The following is a 22764-nucleotide window of genomic DNA, read 5'->3' as shown; positions in this document are numbered from 1 at the left end:
TAAAGCAACAGAAAATACCCTCGGGGGAGGGTAAAACAAAAGCGTGTGGAGTCTGTGCCCTAACCGCCTGCCCTGTACCGGTGGTGCCTGCGCGTGGTGCCGACTGGATCGGTGGGGTTTTACTTCGATTTTATTGGACCTGAACATCTTTTGCCCATAAACTCTTTATTAACTTTTTTGTTATCTTTAATTTTATTTCAAAACTGGCCAAATCCCAGGCTACCTCAGCACCCAGCTGTTGGTTCTGGCTTCACCCTCTCGGGCTCTTGGAGAGGACAGTCAACGGCGGTAACCGTGGGGAACCTGAGACAGAAATTAGAGCGGCGCCTGCAGCAGCCGTGACGGTGGAGAGGATGAGACCCGTGTGCGCCTGGGGGACGCGCTCACCTTGCAGACCGCCAGCCGAACAGGCCCCCCCCACTGGGGGCTGGTTCCGTACAGAGGCACGGGCCCCTGCCCCGCCCTGCCCAGCCCGGCCTGTGTCCTGGCACGGGGCATGCGTGTGGTTCGCTGTCCTCGTGCAGGGGAGGGGCAGTCCCCCGGCCGCCCTCTCCTCTGAGATCCTCGGAGACGGCAGTGATGGTCTGTCCGCATCTGTACCTGGGTCCGTGTGCCCGTGTCCGTGCGTCTTCATGTGCATCTGTGTCAGCACGTGTGGGGCATGCCGATCAGAAGCAGCTTAAGCGGAGCCAGTGGTGCTTTCCCACGGGGCTGTGGTCCCCACAGAAAGCGGCGGGCCCTGGTCTGTGCAGGGCACCCTTGTCCCTGCATTCATGCAGCTCACAGACGATGGCAGCTGAGGAAGTCGTCACGCAGCCAGAGGCAGGGGCCCTGCCTATAGGGCTGCTGAAAGTGCCGGGTCCTCGTGGGCACCCGTGGCAGCACCGTGTCCCACGGCCTCCCTCCCTAACCCCGAGTGGATTTCCTTGTCCTCTCCAAGTGGGCACAGGTGGGGCCGCAAGATCTGACTGTAGCGGCCCCTCTGGTCTCCACACCATGTGAGGGCAGGGGCCCCGTGTGAGTGCTGCTGCTCCCCGAGGACTTGACGGCGGGAGGGACAGCCCCCACAGTGGGCAGTGTGTGTCACGAACGGGTCATTGCACATGCACCCCAGAGGCCGTCTCAGCACGGCCCCAGGCTGCCGAGGAGATGGTTGAGTGTGTCCCTGTCACTCATTTCTGGGAACCCCAGCCCCGCTGCACCAGGGGGACGGCAAGGGGACAGGCACCAGTGTGCGCTCGCTTTGCGGGGGGACAGGATCATTCTCTTCCATGCTAATTTTTAAGTGATTGTTGCTTTAGGACATGGTTTTGTTCTTAGTACAAAATTAGAAATTTTTGTGTGTGCCTATTGGAAATGTCAACTGCGTTCCTCTTCTCAACATTTGTCCTGCGTGGACGACTTGGCACCGAAATGTGAGAGCAACCAAGAAAGCCAAACCCTGCTGAAGGCCACCACTCGGGCCTCGGCCGGCACCTGGGGGCCATTGTCATCCTCTCTGAAGGGCACACCCACAGAGCAGTTGCATTGTAATTCTGAATCCAGAAACACCTGAACATCATTGTGTGTGTTCCTGTGTTATGAAGTGTTGTGCTGAATGAACAGGATTTGAACGAACAGCTGACGTAACGGTCAGCTGTGTGCCCCTGTTCAAACACCACAGAACGCTCAGCGTCCGTTCCAGTAACGCCTTTCACTGGAAATGAGGCTGAGACAGCATCCTCACACTTCAGGATGTGTGCCTCTGTCGGATTATTTCCAACGATCCTGAAAGTGAAATTCCGCACGTTTCGCTGCACTGCCACGGGCTGGCGTGCATCCCGGCGCAGCGACCCGGCGAGCTGCCTGCAGGTCGCCCACGGCGGCCGGTGCTGGGGGAGCACTTTCTGTCCTGTGCTCGTTTCCGAGTCAAAAATCCTTTTCTTAGAGACGCGGCACTGTTAGCACGCAGGCATGTTTTTCACAGCGAACGTGTCCGAGTCTACATTCTCCTGCTAACCCGGCGCCCTGGGGGATGGGCCAAAATTAGTCACCTTCTTATTTCCCCTGCGGGGGTTTGCCCATCTTTTTCTGTGCCCATCCTTCCTTCTGGTTTCGAGTCCCAGCTGTGAATCCTCTGGTTACAGTCCCCTTGTCAGTCACTCATATCTGGGGCACGTGGAAAGTGACTACTGTGTGGCTCGAAGTGGGGACCGGTGGCCATGCTTGGAAAGGGTGTCCATGTGCCACAGAGGTGTGATCCCCAGTCATCCAGTGTAAGCCTCTGCTTCCCGGAAGGATGCTAACAGCCCCCTGGTGGTTTCACGTCTCTGATTTATCGAGATGGCTCCTTGAGCACGTGGCCTGTGTTCATTCGCCCGGGCCCTCCCTGGCCTGGCTCACGCTCCCCCGGTTCTCGGTCACCACCTGCTGCGTGGAGGAGGCTTGCTCGTGTGAGACGCTGAGAATCGAGGGAAACCCCTCGTGCTCAGTCCGCTGTCCTAGTGGTGACGAGCTGTGTTCCCTGCAGCCCCACACTGGTCAGCCAGCTCTATGACCCTGGACACCATGGGGCCTCTCTAGGCTCCCTCCACCTGCCCCCTCCTAGGTGGGTTCCCTGCCAGCAGGCCCGGGCATGCACAGAACCCACTTTCTTGAAGGGCTTGGTGACCAGCCTGATGGGTCAGGTGACGATCAGAAACTGGTGAGCCTGGATTTGGACAGGCGATAAAAGCGTTGCACTGAGTTGAGGAGAAGCCGTCGTCCCCTGCTGGTGGGTCCCTGCTGCCCCAGAGACCCCCTGGGGCAGAGGGCAGAGATCCACTGGTCAGGAGGCAGAGCCCATGGCACCAGCAGTGACGCTGCTGAGGGGATGAGGAGGCGGCCCCATGCGGTTCTTTCATCAACGGACGTGGGGCAGGGGGACAGTGGAGGGACTGCAGGGCAAGCTGGTCAGGCTGGGATGCAGCATGAGTGTGCGAGGGTCCCTTTGGAGACACCCAGAAGCAGCCCACGAACTTGCCTGGGGAATGTTCCAGAAGTGACGTCCCCGTGGGATCCTCCCAGGGCAGGGCAGTTCTGGAAAGGAAGGTGGCAGATCCCGCAATAACGGGCAGTGATAAGACCAGGACAGTGGGTACCGGGAGCAGAGGAAGAAGTCCGCTGTCCCCCCATGCACACCCGGAGGAACTCGAGCCTCAGACGTGACAGCACGTGGGGGTGGGGTGGGGGGGTAGACAGAGCGAGTGGCCCTGGGGCAGGCCAAGGCTGGTGCCAGGAGGCGTTCTTCCATTCCACACGGTGTGTTTCGTAGGTGAAGAAATGGAAGGCAGTTCAGACGTCCAGCACCCAGGGAAGAATTGAGGAAATGGTGGCGCAGCCCCCAAACTAAACCTGCGCTGGCATCACAGCGGATCGTGAGGTCCGGGGTGGCTCCGGGGGAAGGAGACGCGCAGGCGGAAACCAGCGGGCCCGGCACATGTGCGCTGAAGCTGCCAGAAAGGTCCAGGACGCCACCCCAAATGCAGACAGGCTGTGCTCGCAGATCTGGGGGTGGTGGTGGGGGTGCTCAATGCAGGAAAGGTTTTATTCCCCACCCTCGGATCTGCGGGTGTGACGTGCTGCCGATGGAGAACGAGCTTTCAGGAGGTGGGAGGCGTGAGCATGGTGGGAGAGCAGGCTGCAGACACAGGGCGGAGGCATGCAGACACAGCGTGGGGCGGGGCTCATTCAAAACGCGGAAATGCCCCTCTCCCCTTAATGACCCAGAGTTAGCAGTGGGGAGGGTGAAGGGCCAGAGCCTGGAGGACAGACAGGACAGGAAAGCAAGCAACGTGGGGACTTGGCTGTCGAGTGCACCCCACGTAGCCATGATCTAAAGACACCTTGGGCCTGTTCTCACTGCTGTTGGCTGCCCCGAGCAGCCTGTGGCAACTCTTCTGCGTGTGGAAGCCGCCCTCAGCCCGCGCGGCCCCCCTCGCTGACGGCCGCTGCGCAGCCTCGGCAATGGCTCCCGGCTGCAGAGTGTGTCTTTGGTAAGAAAAAGGAAAATGGTGCTCCTGGGTCCATCAGACATTTCCTCTGGAACCTCTGCTGCACCCGGTCGGGCGTCCTGTGGACGTGCCTGCAGTTCGAGCGCCGACCGTCTCCTGGGCGGGACGTGGACCCCGTGGGGCGGAGAGGGCCTCCTCCCGCACACCCAGGCCGGGCATCCCGCTCCCGGAGTTCAGGACTGCGGCTGGTCTGGCATCTCCCCCGCTTCTCCCATTGCCACTCCCACACCTGGTCCTTCCTGCTCCCCTGGGTCCTGATCTTGTGGAGCACTTACTCTTAAATAAAGCCACCTCGTCCAGATTCGCAAGTGCCCGTGGGACCCGTGGACTGATACGTGTGGGGAGTGGTCCATCTGGAGTGGCTCCGCCCGCATTTAGCCCGTTAGAGGCGGAGAGAAAACTCCTGCAGAACCAGTTTCTTGGGCAGTGAGTGAGTGGACAAGTCCTGCGACCCGATTTCCCAATGGCTCGCACCAGCGGCAGCAGACACACTCGCCAAGACGCATCCACGGCGATTTGAGGAGCAGAGCAGACACTGGAAGTCATGGCCACTGCTTCTGCGCGCCTTCCTGGGGCCGGCTCGGTGTGCTGCGGAGCCCGGTCCTGGTGTCAGGACGGTGGATGTGCTGCGGCTCGGCGCCTGGGTTCCCGGGAAGGACCTGCCAGCCTGTCTGCGGGGAGGTGACCCCGTCCTGTCCCTGGAGTCTGTGGTTCAGGTGTCTGGTGCTTCTTGCCTCACGTCGGTCACATGCGCAAAAGGGCACCCACTCTGCGCCTGGTAGTGTGCAGCACGCGTCCTTCGGTGGCACTGTGTCTCTGGTGACAAAGAGCCACACCTGCGAGCAGTCCAGAGTCAGATGGTGATGGGGCACCGGGGGCGACAGGTTGTTTTCTCCCAGGAGGGGGTGGGGGGTCTGCTCCTTTCTGCCACCTGCGGGGGCCACAAAAGCTACTTGGAGTCCTGTCCACGTGGAAAGAATTCCTGAGCTTCGGTTTCCAGCAGTGCCGTGGCTTAGGTGTGGCAAGGCTTCTTGCTGAAAACAATTAGAGGTACTGGGTAAAATAGCCTTTTCAGAGTATTTCAATGCACAAGTGAGTTGGAACGTCTGCAGGAAATGCTGAGAGACCAAGGAGAAGACAGTGGCGCCGGCTCTGTCCTGGGGCACAGGTGACAAAGCTGGAGAGCTTGGGGTCGGCGAGCTTGCAGCCTCACATGAAACAGGTGACAGGTCCCCGCTGGCCCCAGGTGGGCCACTCACCCACCTGTGTAGGAGAGACCTCAGGAGGCGCACCTTGTGCCTGGGCCCCTTCAAGTCCTACATGGCAGTCAGTGATCCCTGGGATGACTTCTCCCCCTTTTTCAGAGCAAAATCCGACACGTCCAGGTTTCATTTTCTATGTCTTTATCATAAATATTTCCCAACTTTTAATGTGCACTTCCTTTACTTAAAGTCTCCTTTCCATGACATGAGAGCAGATGACCCAGAACAGAGGTGTGACCCGAGGGGACTTGGGTGCAGACAGGAGCGCACACCTGTGCTTCGCCCCCTCTGGCCGAGGTCCGTCCCGTCTGGGCCACTCACCAGCCTCTCACACAGCTAGCTGCTGTCAGCCCTGCCCAGACCCCCCACCATCAGTCGGAACTTCAAACACATTAAATCAGCACTTAAAAATTCATCGTCACAGATGATTTTGTCACATATGCATGCCCTCGAAGCAATTCATTTCTCCAGCTTCCGCCTCTCACATCAGAACATTGTTGACGTCCCTGCTTGTGAAGCAGGCCCGACCGCGGTGCCGGCCTTTCCCCCGAATCCCCGTTATTTCCAAAGAAACCCACCGGCTGGAGCTTTGCTGGAAACCGGATGCTGAGCTCTCTGTGGGGGCCTCAGGAGCAGAGTGTCCTTCCCCAAGGGAACGGCATCCAATCCACAGGGTTCTGGATAAAACGACCTCCCCCGCAGAGCAGAAAAGCCGTCTGTGTCAGGATGAGGCACGGTGGTGCTTCGGCTCCAGCTGCCCTTTGTTGCCGCAGCCGTGGCGCCGTCCGGAGAACAGGGAGGCGGTCAAAGGCCGGCAGGCGTGGGCATGCTGGGCGCGCCCCTCCCTCCCGCCTCCTTCCGGAGCTTTCTAGGCACACAGGCCCTGTGGTCAGCACGGATTCCAGAGCTTCTTTCTTTCTTTCTTTCTTTCTTTTTTTTTTAGTTCTTGGGAAAAGCAGAACAAAGTATCCACAGGCAAGTTCAAGTCTAAATGTCAGCGTGAGTGTAGAACTCAAAAATCTCAGCTGTGACGCTTTGGGGTTTTTCTGTGGGTAGTTGAGATTCTTCGCTGTTACAGGCCGTGCGGATCTGAATGAGAATGAGTCCTGACCGGCACAGGTCAGTTTCCTCCCGTAAAGTGAAAGGTCCCTGGTTCAGGTCCCGGGCAGGGCGCCTGCCTGGGTTGTGGGCTGCTCCCCGGGTGGGCCGGGTGTAGAAGGCAGCCAGTCGATGTTTCTCTCCCTCTTTTTCTCCTTCTCTTCCTTTCTCTCTAAAAACAAATAAATAAAGCCCTGGCTGGTGTAGCTCAGTGGATTGAGCGCAGGCCTGTGAACCACGCAATCGCAGTTCGATTCCCAGTCAGGGCACATGCCTGGGTTGCAGGCCAGTTCCCAGCAGGGGACTCACGAAAGGCAACCATACATTGATACTTCTCTCCTTCTCTCTTTCCCGTCCCCTCTGAGGATAAATAAACAAAATCTTAAAAAAAAAAAAAGAAATGAGGAAGAAAACCAAATATATAAAAAAGCAAATAAATAAAACCTTTTAAAAGTATATCGAATAAATGAGAAATCAACTGCATTACAACATCATCTGGGAAAAACCCTGCGTGATGCTGTTTTGGGAGGTGAAGTTCAATGTGCGCTTTGGGTGCGTTTGCTCTGAATACTGACAGCGAGAATCTACATAAAACTTGAAACGGTGGGAGAGTCGTGTCTGAGCCTCTGATCTGAAACGTTCAGCAATGCCCAAGAAGGTGAAATTCTCTCATGGAGCTGGGGGGTTGGGTGGAGCAGGGGATCGAGGCGTGGGGGTGCTGACCCTGATGTCCTTAGAAAGGCGTCCCTAGGCACAGTGGCGCGGGGGCGACCTGAGGCTCTAGGGCTCGGTGCTGGGCGAAGGGCGCAGCAGGCTGCCACTGCAGGAACACGCTGGCCAGAGCTGGCCAGACCTGTCTGATGACAGGTCCCCAGAGGTGGGGGGGCCCTCTGGTGTCCCAGCAGGTCGAGTGACCTTAGCACGCCAGTTCTGGGTCTCCAGACTGACAAAAAGAACAGCTGAAGGACACAGAGGACAGGGAAATCTTCGGGGAACACACACGTGCCGTGAAACTGCCCAGAGAAGAGACCGGCAGGTGAAGAGCCCGTGCCCCAGGTCATCTGCCTCCTTGGCCATTCTGCTGACCCCACTCTCTGTCTCCCACCATGCCTTTCGGGGTTGAGTGTCCCCCTCACTCAGCAGTGTGCCAGAACAAGGCCACGGGAGGTGTGAGCGGGAGACTTACTGCCTTTTTCAGAACGTGGGTGTTGTGTTATCGCGGCTGCGTGGTTGAAGCTGTTTCCGGAGGGGCCAGGCCTGGGGAGGACTTGGTGCAGGGTGGAGGGCAGCCGGCAGGGGCGGGCAGCCGCAGGGGCGGCCCCAGGCGCCGTGAGGGGGTGGGGGGAGTGCTGCACTGACTGGCAGGGGTGCTTTGTTCTACTCCGCTGACAGACCTTCCATTTCTGTCTTCAGCGGGGGAGCGGGAGGAAAGGGGCCTGTGGGCGTCTGGGGAACGTGGCGAGTGTTTTCAACGGCCGCCTTCAGCCTGTGGTCTAAGTGGGAAGTCCAGTCTCCTGCAGCCACACCAGGGACAGTCGTCCTGCGGAAAACAAGGTGACATAGTGCACCCCAAGGTCCCCCCTTCCTATCTCTCCTGTTACAAAGAAAACAAGGTGACATAGTGCACCCCAAGGTCCCCCCTTCCTATCTCTCCTGTTACAAATGGAGAGATTTCCCTCCAAAAGCTGCCCAGGCTCCTGGGGCCATAGGGGTCCTAGAAAGCCACGGGGAGGGGTGGAGCGTCCTCCAACACGACCCCTGCCCCAACTTTGACCTGAATAGGACGCGCAGAGCAGCTGTCTCCTGTGCTCATACCACCTCCTGGCCTTGAGCGGAATCCACCGGGGCCATGTTCACGTTCTCACCAAGAAAAAACCATTGTCTTGTATATGAAAATGCTGAGTGATCCTGGAAGGTGAGGGCCTCAGAGTGTTCTCTCTAATTACTGGAATTTTAAAAAAGCGAAGGGAACTGCTGAGGCCCGCCCCACCAGGGGGCTTTTCCAGCAGGTTCCACCCTCCTGCCCTCTGAAGGGTGTACGATGCGGTCATTGGATGATGACCCAGTGGAGTGACGCCCAGTGGTCTCTGTCAGTGTCGCGCATGCAGACTGGGCTTCTTTCCTGCTGGGGGGGGGGCTTGCTTCTGGGCGGCTGAGACCCCCGCTTCTGTCCGACACACGCCCTCTGGGATGGCAATGAGGTGTCCTTTGTAGTCTCTGTGGCCGGAACGTCAGGGACAGTGGGACCGAGAAGGAGGAACGGACCCGCGCGTCACAGGCTGCTTCCGCGTGTGGAACCCGTGGCGGCCCTTCCGAGCAGCAGTGTGGACGGCGGAACGAGTTGTCAGGGTCCCCTGGTTCCTTAGTTTCCAGGCCCACCCCTGTCCAAACTGACGCCCAAAGTGTCCGGACGCAGGGCCCATGGCACAGAGAGTCCCTCTCCGTCTCCTTGTGGTGCCGGTGAGACCCAGGGACAGAAATCCGCAGGGCCAAGTGGAGGCTCCTGGCTGGCAGAGGGCATTGTGGGCACAAACCCGAGCTGACCAAAGTCATAACCTCCGTGTAGGACAGAACCGTGACGCGTCCCGAGGACGCTGCCGACCTGTGTGTTCACGGAGTGTCGCTGTCTTGCAGGAAGACGGCGTCGTCAAGGAGATCGACATCAGCCACCACGTGAAAGAGGGGTTTGAAAAGGCCGACCCGTCCCAGTTTGAGCTGCTCACGGTTTTAGGACAAGGGTCCTACGGGAAGGTAAGTTCATCTTCCGCTCCCTCCGAGTGAGCCTTGTTCCCCTGTGGCCCGTCCGCCATCTCAAGGCAGGGCACTCGGACACCTGGTGACGGGGACGTGGTAGAGACGCCCCTGAACACGTGGACATGTGGCCCCGCGGCCCCACGGCCCCAGGAAGGAAATTCACGGTGCTCCCCACTCGGCCCCACACACCCCCAGAGTTGAGACCTCACTTTGCACGCCAGGACTCCCTCCCCACAGAGCCATGCAGTGCGGGCACTGTGCCCCCCAGAACCTCCTGCATGTGTNGCGGGGGAGCAGGAGGAAAGGGGCATGTGGGCGTCTGGGGAACGTGGTGAGTGTTTTCAACGGCCGCCTTCAGCCTGTGGTCTAAGTGGGAAGTCCAGTCTCCTGCAGCCACACCAGGGACAGTCATCCTGCGGAAAACAAGGTGACATAGTGCACCCCAAGGTCCCCCCTTCCTATCTCTCCTGTTACAAATGGAGAGATTTCCCTCCAAAAGCTGCCCAGGCTCCTGGGGCCAAAGGGGTCCTAGAAAGCCACGGGGAGGGGTGGAGCGTCCTCCAACACGACCCCTGCCCCAACTTTGACCTGAATAGGACGCGCAGAGCAACTGTCTCCTGTGCTCATACCACCTCCTGGCCTTGAGCGGAATCCACCGGGGCCATGTTCACGTTCTCACAAAGAAAAAACCGTTGTCTTGTATACGAAAATGCTGAGTGATCCTGGAAGGTGAGGGCCTCAGAGTGTTCTCTCTAATCACTGGAATTTTAAAAAAGCAAAGGGAACTGCTGAGGCCCACCGCACCAGGGGGCTTTTCCAGCAGGTTCCACCCTCCTGCCCTCTGAAGGGTGTACGATGCGGTCACTGGATGATGACCCAGCGGAGTGACGCCCAGTGGTCTCTGTCAGTGTCGCACATGCAGACTGGGCTTCTTTCCTGCTGCGGGGGGGCTTGCTTCTGGGCGGCTGAGACCCCCGCTTCTGTCCGACACACGCCCTCTGGGATGGCAGTGAGGTGTCCTTTGTAGTCTCCGTGGCCGGAACGTCAGGGACAGTGGGACCGAGAAGGAGGAACGGACCCGCGCGTCACAGGCTGCTTCCACGTGTGGAACCCGTGGCGGCCCTTCCGAGCAGCAGTGTGGACAGCGGAACGAGTTGTCAGGGTCCCCTGGTTCCTTAGTTTCCAGGCCCACCCCTGTCCAAACTGACACCCAAAGTGTCCGGACGCAGGGCCCATGGCACAGAGAGTCCCTCTCCGTCTCCTTGTGGTGCCGGTGAGACCCAGGGACAGAAATCCGCGGGGCCAAGTGGAGGCTCCTGGCTGGCAGAGGGCATTGTGGGCACAAACCCGAGCTGACCAAAGTCATAACCTCTGTGTAGGACAGAACCGTGACGCGTCCCAAGGACGCTGCCGACCTGTGTGTTCATGGACTGTCGCTGTCTTGCAGGAAGACGGCGTCGTCAAGGAGATCGACATCAGCCACCACGTGAAGGAGGGGTTTGAAAAGGCCGACCCGTCCCAGTTTGAGCTGCTCACGGTTTTAGGACAAGGGTCCTACGGGAAGGTAAGTTCATCTTCCGTTCCCTCCGAGTGAGCCTTGTTCCCCTGTGGCCCGTCCGCCATCTCAAGGCAGGGCACTTGGACACCTGGTGACGGGGACGTGGTAGAGACGCCCCTGAACACGTGGACATGTGGCCCCGTGGCCCCACGGCCCCAGGAAGGAAATTCATGGTGCTCCTCACTCGGCCCCACACACCCCCAGAGCTGAGACCTCACTTTGCACGCCAGGACTCCCTCCCCACAGAGCCATGCAGTGCGGGCACTGTGCCCCCCAGAACCTCCTGCATGTGTCCCTCTAATGTCCCCCTGGGTGTGTCCTCCGTCCCCGTGGTGAGCAGGTTATGGACCCTGAGCCTCTGCATCTTCAAAAGCGCATCCTCAACAGGTATTTTGTTTAAAAAAAGGAAAAGAGAACAGGATAGAAAGAGAAGGGGAGTGCCCTCCAGGGGGGCACTCAGGGTTGGGACGGCAGCGCCCGGCCCCCTCCTTGCCCCAGCGTCGCCACACAGCTGGTTTGGGTCTTCAGACCCAGTGTCCCATCTGCAGAGATGATGTGCGCTGCCTTGTGCCCTTTTCCTGGGGACTTTGTGACCACGCAGGTCCCTGTGGCAGTTGCCAGAGACGCGTCTGTGCCTGGGGCTGTCTGCTTTTGTCCCCTGTCACCTTTACGGGGCAGCGCCTGAATTCTCCTCCAGCCTCGTCCCTGCCCAGCAGGACGCGGGGTGTTTTCTGGCTCCAGGGCACAAGAGTCCCCAGGGCAGGGCTCACGCTGCAGGGCTGAGTGGGTGGAGCCCTGAAGCCGTCCGCCCTCCCCACAGTGCGAACAGAGCCATCCTGGCCCTGTAGGTGATTGCTGCAGGCCACGGGGACGGTCCCCATGCCTGCCCATCCCTGCAGGACTCTGTCCCGTGGGGGTCTGGCCCCGGTCAGTTTCACGTGGGACTGACAGTGAGAGAATGGCGGTCTGGTCACCTCTCACAGAGCAGGGCCTTCGACTGTGGCAATGTGTGTCTCTTGGCGTTCGGTCTGGGAGTTTCCTTCTCCCTTTTCCTTCCCCACACTAAACCCAAAGGGGCGAGTCCCGGTGTGGGGACAGCTGGGCCAGCGGCTGCGGGGTGTCCCCCGTGTGGGACCACACACTTGTGGGTGCTCTCGTCTGAGAGGTCAGCCCTGCAAAGTGCACGGAGCACTGGACAGCGCACTGGGCATGATGAAGCCGGGCCTGGTCCTTCAAAATGCGTCAGACCGTCGTGACTTAGGGCGGTCCCGGCAGAGGCAGAGACACGAGGATGCAATGTGGGTGGCAATGGGCACCTCGGGAAGCAGGCAGTCAGTACACTGCCGACCCACGTCCCTGAGGGACGGGCCGTCCCCTCCTCCCCTCGCTCCTCAGGGGTGATCACCGCCAGTGGGTTGGGAATGTCTCCCCTAAATGTCTTGGGGTGTGTGGATTTCAGTGCTCACGTTCTGAGAAGGCATCAGACCAAAATTCCAAACCGTCCCTCTTTCCTGTCACTCACTTACTGGTGGCAATGTCAGAGTAGGTCTGTCCATGTCCTCCTTTGAGGACATTGTCACTTGACATCCAGTCAGCTCACGTGTTAGGGACACAGAGACCTGTCGATGGTCCAGATCACAGGGGCTGCCCAGCGTTCTGCCCGGAGTCGGGTCGTGCCTCTGCTGACCCTGGTGGCATGTGGGGACTGGGGGCCGTTCAGAACGACACCCCGTGTGCCCCGCACACTTCCTCACGGAGCCGCAGGCTGGGCTGCTGAAGCGGCAGTTCTGAAAATGAAGTGCGGGCACGGAAGCAGCCAGAGGCATGAAATAAATATTTAAGCTTCCGCGACTGGTGAAGTTGTCAGAGTGGCCTGGGCACCGGCTCCGTGACATTCTACTGCATTCCTGCTCCCTCAGGGACAGAGAGGAGGAGAGAGGAATGCAGGTCGGGGCTGGATGTGGCTCCCTGTGGCGAAGAAAGCCGGTCTTCTGGGCCGAGTTCATGTCGAAATTGGCTTTTGCTGTGTTTTGTGGTCTCTTTCCCATGCTGCCGACCTCCCTTGGGTCACTTGCCCCTGCAGGGCCGGCAGCTCAAGGGCCTGGAAGCCACTGACAGGTGGATTTTCCCCTGTTCTTCCCAAAATAAAAGTAGAACTCTAAAGGCAGATGAGACGACGCCATCCCCACCAATCACGGCCTTTCTAAAGCCCGGAACAACAGAGGGAGGTTCTGTGTGCATGCGAAAGCAGGCGCCTTTTAAACTAAACCCTGACCAGGCTGCTCGTGGGAACATGGTTTTCCACTTAGAGCAGGTGGAATGGGGTTCTCAGTGCCCCCCTCAGCCACATGGATGAGCTGGTGGGACCCTCTACACTGCAGGGACCTCTGGGAAGAGGCAGAGGAGGGCATAGACAGCACGGGGTGTGGGGGGCTGTCCCTGGTGCACCCCAGAGGCTGGCGTCAGACCACGGGCCTCCTGAATGACGCTCGCTGTCCCCCCACCCCCGCCCCGGTGTCTCCTGTTTCGAAGCAGGGGGTTCACTGTTGTTTAGAAGTCAATCTGTCAGATAAGTGGAAGCTACTGGAAGGTAAAACCCAGGGGAAGGAAGCACCGAGTCAGAGAAATGAGTTTCTCCCGAGAGTCAGGCCTGCCGTGGGGGACCGGAAGTCACTCAGGGTGGCTTCACCCTGGGGCTCAAAGGGACCTTTGCAGGAGACTAAGTGCTCTCCCTTGAAACTCGTCTGTTCATTTGTTTTCTAAATAAAGGAGGGTATGGGTGGAGGGGGCAAAGGGAGAGACAGCGGGACAACTGTAATAGCAAAAACAATAAAACATAGAGAATGAAATAAAAATAAACAAAAAACAAAGGTGGTGTCACTTCTGACCTAAAGGTTTAGCGGAAAGTTAACGGCCCAGAGACAAACCATGATCCCTCCTGCGCGAAAGGAATGAGGAGCTGCTTCCCGTAGCTGGGAATGTAGGATTTGTTGGAGCAAATCCTACATTTTCCTGCAGCGTGTTTACTTTACCGGGAGTTTCCTGAACTCCCTGCATAGCCCCTTATCCGGCGAAATAAGGGGCACAGCGGGACGCCCCGTGGGTTTCAGCTGCCCTGCGCTCTCCCCGCAGGTGTTCCTGGTGCGGAAGGTCGCGGGCCCAGACGCAGGACAGCTGTACGCCATGAAAGTTCTGAAGAAAGCGACCTTGAAAGGTGAGGGCTGCGGCGGGGCGGGGTGCGTGTGCGCAGTTTCTGCTCCGCGAGTGTCCTCCGTGTGGCGCCGCGTGGCCTCGGCAGATCCCCGAGCGGAGTGCCTCTGACGCGCTCCTCTCTAGTTGATGATAAACAGCGTAAACATTTCCCCGAGCGGCTCGCGTATCCCTGCCCACGGCCCGCAGTCTCCAGGGAGAAAGGCCGTGTTGCATAAATACCGTCCTCCGGCGTATGCTCCGCTCCTGCGCACCACTTGGCACAAGGGGGGGCGGGGACGGCGAGCGGGTTGTCACGGTGATGCGGGCCGCGCAGCAGGCAGAGCAGCCCGAGTGCTCGGTTTGATGTGGGACGTGGTTCGGGCTGTCCCGTTTACAGTGACTGCCACCGAGAGTCGTGACGCAGGCTGGGCTGCCACCTGGTCTAGCCCTCGGGCACCCGCCCCCCAGCAGAGCCTCGGCTCTCAGGGCAGGTGGAATCGCAGCTGTCCTCCGAGATCTGCTCTGCGCTCTCCCGCGTCTGGCGAAGAGCACGCGGCACCGAGCTCCCGCTGTGTCGGCTTGGATCATGGCCTCTTCCCCACGGGTGGGAGAGGGATCCCTGCACTAAGCAGCAGAGGAGGCCACACGTGCCACCCCGGCCGGGGCAGTGGGACACGGAGCATGTTGTCACATGTGCTCCTGGTCCCTGTCCCCAGGGAGGAGGTTATGGAGCCACCTGGGCCTCGGGGTCGCTCTCAGGAGCAGAGTGGGCCGTAGTGGGGGCTGTCTTTGCAGGAGCAAAGGGGTGCAGTGGTCCCCTTGGCTGGTCTGGAGGATGTTGGGCAGGCGGGGAGCTGCGCCCTGGGAGGGGTGGACCAGATGGGGGCAGCCCGTCCAGCATGTGGGGGAACGAGTGGGTTGGGGAGCCTGTTCGCCTAGGTGAGGGGGACTTCTGTGAAGGGGGACGCTGGGCATGCTAGGCCTCTGGGCCCTGAAACCTGAGGATGTCAAGGCACCAGTGGGCACCAGCCTTAGACCCCCGGGCCTCCGAGAACACCTGCTCAGGCTGGGGCGCTCCCTCCACTGGAGCCACTTGCTGTCCAGCTGGTGGATGGGACACACAGTTTGATCTGCGTGTGACCAGCAACACAGGACAGTAAATGCACAGACCGAGTATGCAGCAGTGAAACCAAACGAGAAGGATTAGGAGGTGGGGGCTCCCATCTGGAGGGTCTTAGAAGACAGGAGCCAGGGCGCTGCCACAGCCTAGCCAAGGGGACCCCCTTGTCCAGGCAGGGGCTGCACCAGAATCGGCTGCCTGTGTTCTGGAGGGAACATGGTCCAAACAGGTTCCTGGGCCCACTCCTGACCTGCTGAGTCAGTCTCTCAGGGGCAGAGCCTGGAACCTGACTTTCTTAACCTGTCGTCCTGGTGACCTCGTGTGTAGGAAGCTCTGGGTCCAGCGGTCTCGGAGCCCTACATTATTGCAGATATGCTACATTGTTGCAAATACGCTACGGTGTTGCAGACACGCACGTGTTCCCGTTCTCTCTAGTGAGTGTTGTTTATTGTAGCTGTGAGTGTACCTGCAAACCTGTCTGTTGATGGCACTTGGCCAAATAGTCCAAGGTTCTGATAATAACGTCATTTTAAAGAATTGTTTTGTTTTGTTTTTGTAATTTCCTATACAGCACCGAAATGTGTGGAAAACAAGGATGTGTAGGAAAGAGTATAGGAAACAAAAAGTGTTTTGTCTTTCTATTCCCAAGTTTTAATCAGACAGTCCCTTCAGTGGACAGGAGTTCCTTAGAAATGCAAAGTTGAATTAGGCCTGTGTTAGCTCAGGAGCTTTCCGAGCCTCGGAAACCGTGCGCAGCCACGCTGGTGTTGGCTGAGACACGGAGCTGCGTGTGGCGCGTGTCCACACAGAGGCTTATGCAGGGCCGTGCACAGCCCCACCGGCCGACACACGGTGGCCAGAAGCAGGAAGCACCCGGCTGTCCTTCAGCAGGTGGACAAATCAGATGTGGCACAGCCACACAGTGGAGCACACTCGCTGTGAAGAAGTGACGGGCTGGCTCCTGCTGTGACGTGGGCGCGTCTCGCAAACACCACACAGAGGCAGAGGAAGCCGGTCACAGAGTCCTCGTGCTGCAAGTCCAGAAGGGGCCCATTCCCAGAGGAGATTTGTGGCCGGGGCGGGGCTTTAGGGTGGGGGCGGGGCCTTCGGGGTGGGGCGGGAGGCGGGGTGACTGATTGCTGCCATGGGGTTTGGATGATGGACATGCTTTAAAGCTGACCATGGGGACAGCTAGAAAACTCTGTGACTATTCTAAAAACCCCTGAATTGTGCACTTTCAGTAAGTGCATTGAATGGCTTACAACTTACATCTCAGTAAAGCCATCGTGTTAAAAGCCAACCTCCAGTAGCCTTGTCGGGGGTGGCCCAGTGGGTTGAGCTCTAGCCTGAGAAGCAAAGTCAGCAGTTTGATTCCCAGTCAGGGCACAGGCCTGGGTTTCAGGCCAGGTCCCCACCACACATTGGTGTTTCTCTCCCTCTCTTTCTCCCTCCATTCCCTTCTCTAAAAATAAATCTTAAAAAAAAAAACCCCAACAGCTGTTAAATAACATGGTGAGGGGGGTTCTAAAACCCCCTCTCCCCCACAGCACTGAGTGGGCAGGTCCCGAGACAAGGTCAGTGGAAATGGGTAGGTGTGACGTTCATCCTCACGGTCACACTGCTCCTGGAGATGACGCACCTGCTCGGTCCATCAGCAGACGCCGTAGTAACCTCGCCGGTGTAGGCACCACGACCGTGAATCGTTCCTTTTGTCCGTAAATCCCAGGGGTTCCTTCTCCCCCTCACACACAACCTCCCCACCATTCGAATCCGTGGCTGTGCTCACCGCTCTGGGGAGTGGAGTGAAGGGTCCTCAAATGAGGAGCCGGAATTTGTTGTTGATTCAGCCCGTGGCTAAGCCCGCAGCCTGTCCGTGCTCATTAACCGAGACCTCTCAGCTCATGTGCACGTCCGTCTCAGCGGGCTCACCCTCCACGGACGCGCGAGCTGCACGCCTGTTTACCACCCAAGATGGCGAGGCCGGAGATGAAGTGTGCGCCCCGCCCAAGTGCAGCCTGGCTAAACGCACGAGTGTGTGTGTGTCAGGACAGGGAGAGGCCCAGCGCGGGTAAACACTGACAGACGTCCCACTGGCAGGCAGACGGTGCCGAGTGAAACAGGGGCGTGAAGACTGGCTTTTATCTTCTCCACGCCCCATAGTTCAGGTGTGCAGTACAAATAAAGCACGAGGCTTCATGTGCGAACCCTCCCGGCACCGTGTGCCTGGCTGTGTGAAGTCACTTGCACGCCGTGCGCACAAGCCGTATCAGCCCGAGGTGGTGGAACACCTGCGATTGTGCATGCCGCCCTGGCAGCACCTCTCACTTCATGGCACAGAATGTTGAGCTTTCCATGACGGCCCATCGCAGAAGACTAGTTACTTCTTTTCCAGAAATGCAGTTGGGAGGTATTTTCTTAGGAAATAAAAGCAATCCTTTCTGCTGGGTGGGGCTTGTCTTGATCAGGGGTCCGGGAAGGCTGACTGGCTTCCCCTCCAGCCACTCCCAAGTCGCTGCCCCTCTCTGGTGAAAGGGGAGTGGCTCAAAGAATCCTTTGAACTTGGTTTTGCTCCAACGCCTCTGCACCATTAGCCCGAGTCACTCAGATATTCCGCAAACTCATGAATATTCTGCAACTCAGCTTCCGGCTCCTCATCCTCCCCGTCTGTAAGGGAGGTAGTTCTGGGGAGTGTGGGCCAGCAGCACGTCAGGACACCGAAGACTGGAGGGGCCAGCCGCGCCCCCGGCGAGCGAGTGCAGGGTCCGCACAGCGGGACCCCTGCTCAAAGGAAAAGGCGCAGAGTCGGCGTGGGCGCAGTGGTCTCCGCTCGAAGGCGTCTCTGAGACACTTCCCTGGAAAACACCGACTTACTTAGGAATAAGCTTCGATCCATGCCGAAGGCTGAACACGTCTCATTTCTGTGCTAATTCACCTGCCGTGGGATTTGCACCCGGATGACTGCAGATTCCCGGGGCTGGGAAAGCCGGTCCCAACCGTGCTCCCCTCCTGCCCCTGTTGGTATTACCACCTGCCCGTTGCAGGTGAGGAAGCTGAGGCAGGAGGCAGTGGGCCCACTCGTGCACAGCCCGTGGATGGGAGGGCGTGGGGTGGGGCCCCTTCCGGCTGCACTGGCCAGTTACACCAGGGTTTCTGCTCTTCGCAGGCTGGTTTTCCCATAAGATGGTCTGAAAGGGAAAGTAAAATAAAATGACTGCCCACCGCCGAGCTATCTTTGGTGCCTCGGGCCCTCATGAGGCGAGGTGGCCTCGGGTCAGAGCCACTGGGCTCCATGTCCCTGTCACGAGGCCGCCTGGTGGAAGGCCGCTTGCGTGTGGTTTCCCACGGGCTTCCAGGGACTGTGGCTGTTGAGCTGCTTTGTGAGGGCTGAGAGGGCCGACGTTGCAACCCCTGCAAGCCCAGAACAGGCCCCTGGCTGAAGGAACAGAGCCCACGGGGCGGCAAGTCTTGCGCCTGAAGCTCCTCATGGGCCCAGAGGAGCGGGTCCACCGGAAGTCAGGGCTGTGGGGCTGGGGCATCATGGAGACGTGGGCCCGATCCCCGAAAGTGGGGCTTTCAGAAGGTCGCTCTGAGTCTGCTGACTGTCGTGTCCACCAGGGCAAGGCCCCAGCGTGCCTCCTGCCCATGTCCTGGAGCCCGTGCCCTGCACAGTGGGGTGAGTGCTTGGGTGCCCCAGGGGCATCGGGGCTGAAGGATGGGGGGAGGTCACCACTGCTTCCGGGAGGGGCAGACGGTCCACAGAGCACAGCGAACCACGAAACCGCCTCACCCCGACCCTCCACGTTGGGGGCAGGCCACAGGCACAGGGTCCGTGGGAAGTGCGAACTGTCTGGTTTTGCACCGGTACCTGCGGCGTGTTAGTGAACACCAGCCTGTGTCTCAGCGCGGCCCGGAACGCTCGTCTGTTCCCATCCCTCGTGGCCAGCGCCCTCGAGTCCGGCTCGCCTGCGGAGCGCTGTCTGTTCCCTGCCGGCTGCAGTCTCAGGCTCTTTGTCTATTGTCTTCGACACAATACGGGGATTTAGATGGCGTGTTTATTAGGGCTCCTGGCCCTTTTTCTGTTTGTTTCAGATAATCTCCAGTTCTTGGGTTTGCCATTCCATGTCGGACCTTCGTGGACAGCCAGTCCGTAGCCGTCTGTGGTGCCATCTGTCCCCCTTCCCGTGTCTCCCCACATTGCCGTACACGGAGAGTCCACACAGGCATTGTCTGGGTTGCTATTTGTAGGGCCTGCTTCTCTTCAACGCTGAGCTCTTTCATACGCCTGGGGTTTCTTTGTTGTGTAAAATGCAGGGTAGAAAGAGATTAATTTTTCCACCACGACTAGCCGGCCCCTGGAAGTTTAAGTGTGAGCTCTTTCTCCGATTGTAGCACCAGGTCTCTCACGGCCCTCGGTTGCCCTACCAACCAGGCGAGGAAGCAGGGTCATTACCTTCCACACAGGTGCGAACTCCATGACAACATGTTAGTGCCAAAGGGCTTTTAGGTCATCTTGACCGGCATTGAGGACAGGGCTTTGCACGGAGGTGACAAACAGGTGTAGAAGGCAGGTCCCCTTTCTCTGACACCAGCTCTCTTGGTCACGTCCTGGGGCCCGGGCGTGGGAGCTGGACAGGAGGGTGGAACAGACACTTTTCCCCAGAAGACGACCCACTTCGAGGTGGTCACCCACAGTCCCTGTCACCTGGACTGCTGTTTGGAGATCAAGGAGCCCGGCCACACACACTGGGTGAGGCTGTCGCCCTGAGGCCATCCCTGGGGCCTCGCTGAGCCCATGTCCACACAGCAACGTGCTTGTCTGACAGCAGTGGAAGGGACAGTCCCGCCCTTCGCCCCTGTGCGCCTGCCGGCCAGCTGTCCAGGCCGCCCCCACCGCCTGTGCCTTTGAGAGACGTCCCCGCGCTGCCACAGCATCACCTGCTCTCCTCCTTCGGGGTCCTCAGCTGGCACCCTCGGCCTCTGTCACCAAGTGGACGGATTTCAGTTTTTGTTCTCCCTGCTGAGACCCTCTCGGTGGTGGTCTCCAGGTGACGGTGGGTGGAACCTGTGCCAGGACGGCCAGCAGTGGAGACCCTTCTTCGCTGCCCCCGTGACCTGCTCCACTGCCCAGTGTCCACGTCCTGAGCTGCAGCACCAGCGTGGTGGGTGTGGAGCCCTCGGGGGGTCTGTGGTGTTTCTTGTCCCCGGGAACAAGCTTGTGTGGGAATGCGCCCTGAGGGACTCACGCAGACACTGCAGGTCAGCCCCAAACAGACAGGATGGGGTTGCGGGAGCTTCGCGGTCACAGCCGCAGAGCCAGCGTGGGCCCCATGAGCATGCACCTGAACACAGAAGACCACACCCAGGCTCCCAGAGCAAAATGAGGTGACCATCCTGGGGGCCTGGGAGCGGGAAGCAGGGCTGTCCCTTTCCCTGTGGTGACGTGCGGGCCATGGAACAGTGACTCTTGAACCGATCCTAAGTGGCAATACATGCGCACGGTGTCCCAGAGCTGAGTGGACGCCGCCCCATCTATTCCCAGAGGGTTTCATCGCCCCGAGCGGAAACTGCTCCCACAAACACCACCCCACCCTCCCCCCACCCCAGCACCCACTTCCCGGGTCCCTCCTAGACGGGGAGGCCTGCTGTGCGCGTATTCTGCATCACTCCCCCGCATTGCAGCACCTGTCAGAACGTACCCCCTTGAAGGCTGAGCGGCACTGCAGTGTCTAGATGGACCACAGGTCCTTTCCCTGCCACCTGTGGCTGGGCCCTTGGGCTGCGTCCACCACCGGGCCGCTGCGGGTAGTGCTGCTGGGAACACGCGTGCACATGCGTCTGCTGGAGGCCCCGCCGTCAGTTCTTGTGGGTGCGCGCCTGGGAGTGGAGTTTCTGGGTCACACTGGGCACTGTGTTCAACTTCAAAAAACGACAGGGCCCTGGCCGGTGTGGCTCCGTGGACTGAGCGCCAGCCTGAGAACCAAAGAGTCACCAGTTCGACTCCCAGTCAGGGCACACGCCTGGGTTCGCAGGCCAGGTCCCCAGTGGGGGGAACATGTGAGAGGCAACCACACATTGATGTTTCTCTCCCTCTTGTTCTCCCTCCCTCCCCCTCTAGAAATAAATAAATAAAATCTTTTTTGAAAAAACAACAGCAAGTGAGCTCACTTTTTATTTCATTGTGGCTGGGAATGAAGTGATTCTTGGAGATGTCTGTTGTTCGCTCTTGAAATATAACATATGTATCTTCATATTCTAAAATCCAAGTTATTTCATGAACACAGCTCTTTTTGCTGTGAATTTGAAACAGTAAAAGTAATTAAAAGTCACTACAGAAAAGTACGTTTTCGACTCAGGAGTTGATTCTTACTGAAACTCTGTTACCTTTGGGTGCACAAGCAACTTAAACTAGGTCAGCCTATTTATAGCCCGCGGTCGCAGAGAACCACTTTAAATCACGGGGTGAGCATTATTTTAATTTAACATGTCCACTTATCTGGAAAGATTGTCCCTAAACAGCCTAAGGGAACTTAGAGAAAGAAGCTCTAAGACGAAAAATAATGGGCTGTGCTTCGCGTGTCTAAGGAACCGCCGAACTGCCCTCCATGGCCGCAGCTCCATTTTCTGCACCCGCTGGCGGTGCCCAGGGGCCTGGCTTCTCCTGGCCCGGGCTTGTGGCTGGTGATTCTCGAAGCCGTCCTCAGGGAGGGGCCTGTCACAGCAAGCAGCGTTGTGCCCAGGTGGGGGTGGGAGGCTTACACACCCGTCTGGGGAGACTTCCTGCTGTCACCTGCGGGGGGGGGGGGGGTGGCAGGCAGTTCACGAGGACATGGCACCCCGTGTGCCGATTCACGTGTGGGAATCTCGGAGTTGTTCTCATTCTCGAGTGGTGATCGTTTTTGTTTATTTTTGCCTCAAATCTGTGTTCCCAGGTGGCTAAACTTGGGACAGTGTCGCCACCAAAAAGAATAGCACTGTAATTGGTTGTAACAAACTAGACTTTTTCCAAAATCTGTAGTCTGTAGTGATTTAATCTCAGAGAGAGAGAGAGAGAGAGAGAGAAAAGGCAACTTGCTGTGAATGTCCGGTTCCGTCGGAAACAGGAAAATTGCCATTTTGTAACCCTTATGACTCAGGCAAGGATGGCAGACATCACTGGAGGAAGGGTTGCTAGGTCCCCCACATGTCACTCAGCACCAGGGCATCACCCGCAGGTGGCACCCCACTGACAGGGGTGAGGGACCTCGGGGTGAGGGACTGCAGGCCCGCTGCCCAAGCCCTGTCACTCAGCGAGTGGGCAGCTGCCGCACGCCTCATCTGCCGAGGTGCCCGGCCTCCCTGGGAGGCCTTCATGTGCATGTGCGCACAGGCAGCCCCCCTCCCAGAGCCCCCAGACCCACCCTCGGCCTGTGGGAGGGGGGCCAGAGTGGCCGTTTCTCCGTCCCGGCCAGAACGAGGTGCGTCGGCGGGAGGCACGGCCTGCGCTGTGGGGCTGTTCTGGCGAGGAAATGGACAGAGCGAAGAGACATGGTGTGGGGACTTGATGGGGTCCTGGGTCGGGGGACGAACACGGCTACAAATGACGGGCGGTGGGATTGGACTTTGGGCTGGAGGTCAGGTGACAGCCTGGGGTGACTGTCCTGCTGCCCGTGTGAGAGGTCGTCCTTGTTCTCGGGGTGCTGCCTGGGGGTCAGGTGTCCCAGTGCCGCTGCTCACTGACAGGTCAATGGCCTTGTGAGTGTGTGTGTACCC

At 58.7% G+C, this 22764-nt stretch overlaps 1 protein-coding gene across 3 annotated transcripts in view; it reads left to right on the top strand.

The window, feature by feature from the left end:
* The window catches only part of RPS6KA2 (ribosomal protein S6 kinase A2), a 166493-nt gene that overhangs the window by 110382 nt on the left and 33347 nt on the right, over window positions 1–22764 (top strand). For 2 of the 3 annotated variants that reach the window (XM_037061091.1, XM_037061163.1), the window contains 2 exons: window positions 9026–9142; window positions 13836–13917. In XM_037061091.1, the coding sequence (XP_036916986.1) occupies window positions 9026–9142; window positions 13836–13917 (199 nt within the window). Of the gene's footprint in view, window positions 1–9025; window positions 9143–10592; window positions 10710–13835; window positions 13918–22764 lie in introns of all 3 variants that reach the window. The other variant, XM_037061216.1, reaches the window with a different exon arrangement.

Source organism: Sturnira hondurensis, unplaced genomic scaffold (genome assembly GCF_014824575.4).
Source record: "Sturnira hondurensis isolate 20B ecotype Veracruz unplaced genomic scaffold, ASM1482457v3 Scaffold0000167, whole genome shotgun sequence".
Taxonomy (NCBI): Eukaryota; Metazoa; Chordata; class Mammalia; order Chiroptera; family Phyllostomidae; genus Sturnira; species Sturnira hondurensis.
Note: the sequence above shows the minus strand (reverse complement) of the source record. Positions and strands in the feature narration are given on the sequence as shown.